The sequence below is a fragment of the Cebus imitator genome, unplaced genomic scaffold, assembly GCF_001604975.1.
Source record: "Cebus imitator isolate Cc_AM_T3 unplaced genomic scaffold, Cebus_imitator-1.0 Scaffold113, whole genome shotgun sequence".
NCBI classification, from domain to species: Eukaryota; Metazoa; Chordata; class Mammalia; order Primates; family Cebidae; genus Cebus; species Cebus imitator.
The window spans coordinates 7838135-7840340 of NW_016107428.1; the positions used below are offsets into that span (position 1 = coordinate 7838135).

The 2206-nt window shown below is 40.0% G+C and overlaps 1 protein-coding gene across 3 annotated transcripts in view; it reads left to right on the top strand.

Moving 5' to 3' along the window:
• Positions 1 to 2206, top strand: part of COQ10B (coenzyme Q10B) — a 21676-nt gene that overhangs the window by 14317 nt on the left and 5153 nt on the right. For all 3 annotated transcript variants that reach the window (XM_017538766.2, XM_017538768.2, XM_017538767.2), the window contains one exon: positions 1942 to 2043. In XM_017538766.2, coding sequence (XP_017394255.1) covers positions 1942 to 2043 — 102 coding nt within the window. The remainder of the gene's footprint in view (positions 1 to 1941; positions 2044 to 2206) is intronic.

A 2206-nucleotide genomic window follows, 5' to 3' on the forward strand; every position in this document is an offset into this window, starting at 1 on the left:
AAATCCATGCATCCTTGAGCCAAATAATTGGAGTGAGTAAAATATTGCCAGATTTGCATAAAAATAATAAGAGGAAGGTGCTATGTTATAGTGAGTACTCCCAAAACCGTTTCTCCTTTAGTATTAGATTTCCTATAAACTTCTTAAATGATTGTAAAGAAGGGCAGAATATATTATCCTAAAGTTGGACAACTGAAATAACAAGATTTTAATATATACTTGTGATGCTCTTAAAAATTACTCGTGCACTTCAGGAATACTCAGGTGAGGTGGCTCATGCCTGTAATTCTAGCACTTTGGGAGGCCAAGACAGGAGGTTCTCTTAGCACAGGAGTTCAATACCAGCCTGGGCAACATAGAGAGAACTCAGCTCTACAAAATATTTAAAAAATTACCTGGGCATGGTGTCACACACCTGTGGTCCCAGCTACTTGGGAGGCTGAGATAGGAAACCAGATAAAAAGCTGAGCGCCACTCAAGGTCATAACCAGCATAATCAGTCCTAACAGTGAACTGTTAACTATGGTTCTGGTTACCATTTTCACATTGCAGATGGCAACTCTTTCATGGGTCTCAATAATTTTTTTTTTAAGACAGTGTCTGTAGGCCAGGCACAGTGCCTCATGTCTGTAATCCCAGCACTTTGGGATGCCGAGGCAGGTGGATCACTTGAGGTCAGGAGTTCGAGACCAGCCTAACATGGCAAAACGCTGTCTCTACTGAAAATAGAAAAATTAGCTGGGTGTGGTGGTGGGCGCCTGTAATCCCAACTACTCAGGAGGCTGAGGCAGGAGAATCACTTGAAACCGGGAGGCACGGGTTTCAGTGAGCCGAGATAGGCCATTGCACTGCAGCCTGGGCAACAAGAGCAAATCTCCATCTCAAAAAAAAAAAAAAAAAAAAAGACAGTGTCTCATTCTGTCACCCAGGCTGGAGTTCAGTGGCTTAATTATAGCTTACTGGTTCCTCAGTCTCCTGGACTCAAGCAGTTTCCTCACCTCAGCCTCCTGGGTACCTGGGACTACTGGCATGCATCACTACACCTGGCTAATTTTTTAATTTTTTCAAAGAGTCAGGGAATCTCGTTCTGTTGCCCAGGCTGGAGTGCAGTGGCATAATCATAGTTCATTGCAGACTTGAACTCCTGAGCTCGAGTGATCCTCCCACCTTGGCCTCCCAAAATGATGGGATTACAGGTGTGAGCCACCACATCCAGCCACAATAAGTATTTTTTTTTTAATGATACAAAATGGGAAATACCAAGATGCACTGCACGTAGTATTGTTAAGTAATGTGATTCAGTGTGTGCATCCTGAATATAAAATATACATGTGCACTGGAAAAAAACAGAAAGAAATGGATGAGGGCCAAGGGCCAGGACTACACATTTAAGGAAACTAGATAGAGGCCTCTAGTAATATGGAGCAGATTGAAGGAAAGACTGTACATGATTAATAAGAGATGAGTCTTTGAGTAGGAGAGAATTATGTAATTGTGCTAGGAATCTGTACCAGGTACCTTATTAACATTTCAACAATCTCATGATACAAAGTAGATATTATTTTACAGATTAAGGAAATAGTGTATGGGAGTTAACTTGTTCATGATCACTTATATGTGGCAGAACTGGAAATAAGCTTCCAAAAAACTCCCTGTTTTGCTGCTAGAGGAAGGAAATCTAAGTAGCAAAGCAGATGTTAGCAATGGAAGAGAAAACAACTGGCAATCTTGGCGATCCCTGCAGAAAGAAAAAAATGGCTAGTATTGGCAAGATATATTGCTACCTAGTACGAAGCAAGAATTAGATATCTTTATCTCCTATGATCTGATGTATAAAAATTATTACTTATGAAAGAAATCAGCCTCAGTCATACAGAGTCTTAGATTCTGGCCAGAAGCAAAGGTATTTAACTGTGATTTTATTTTTTCATTTCGTTCTAGGCATCTTGTACTGACGGGAGACTTTTCAAGCACTTGGAGACTATTTGGCGTTTTAGCCCAGGTCTTCCTGGCTACCCAAGAACTTGTACCTTGGATTTTTCAGTAAGTCTCTATAAAGCCCTTGATTTGTTCCACATATGAGATAAAGTTGGTAAAAATGTAATTATTTTTTAGAACACAGAGGCCATAATTACATTGAATACCTTTTTCTGCATAAATGCTAATGAGCATTTCTTTTTTATTCTATTTCATGCAACCTTGAATA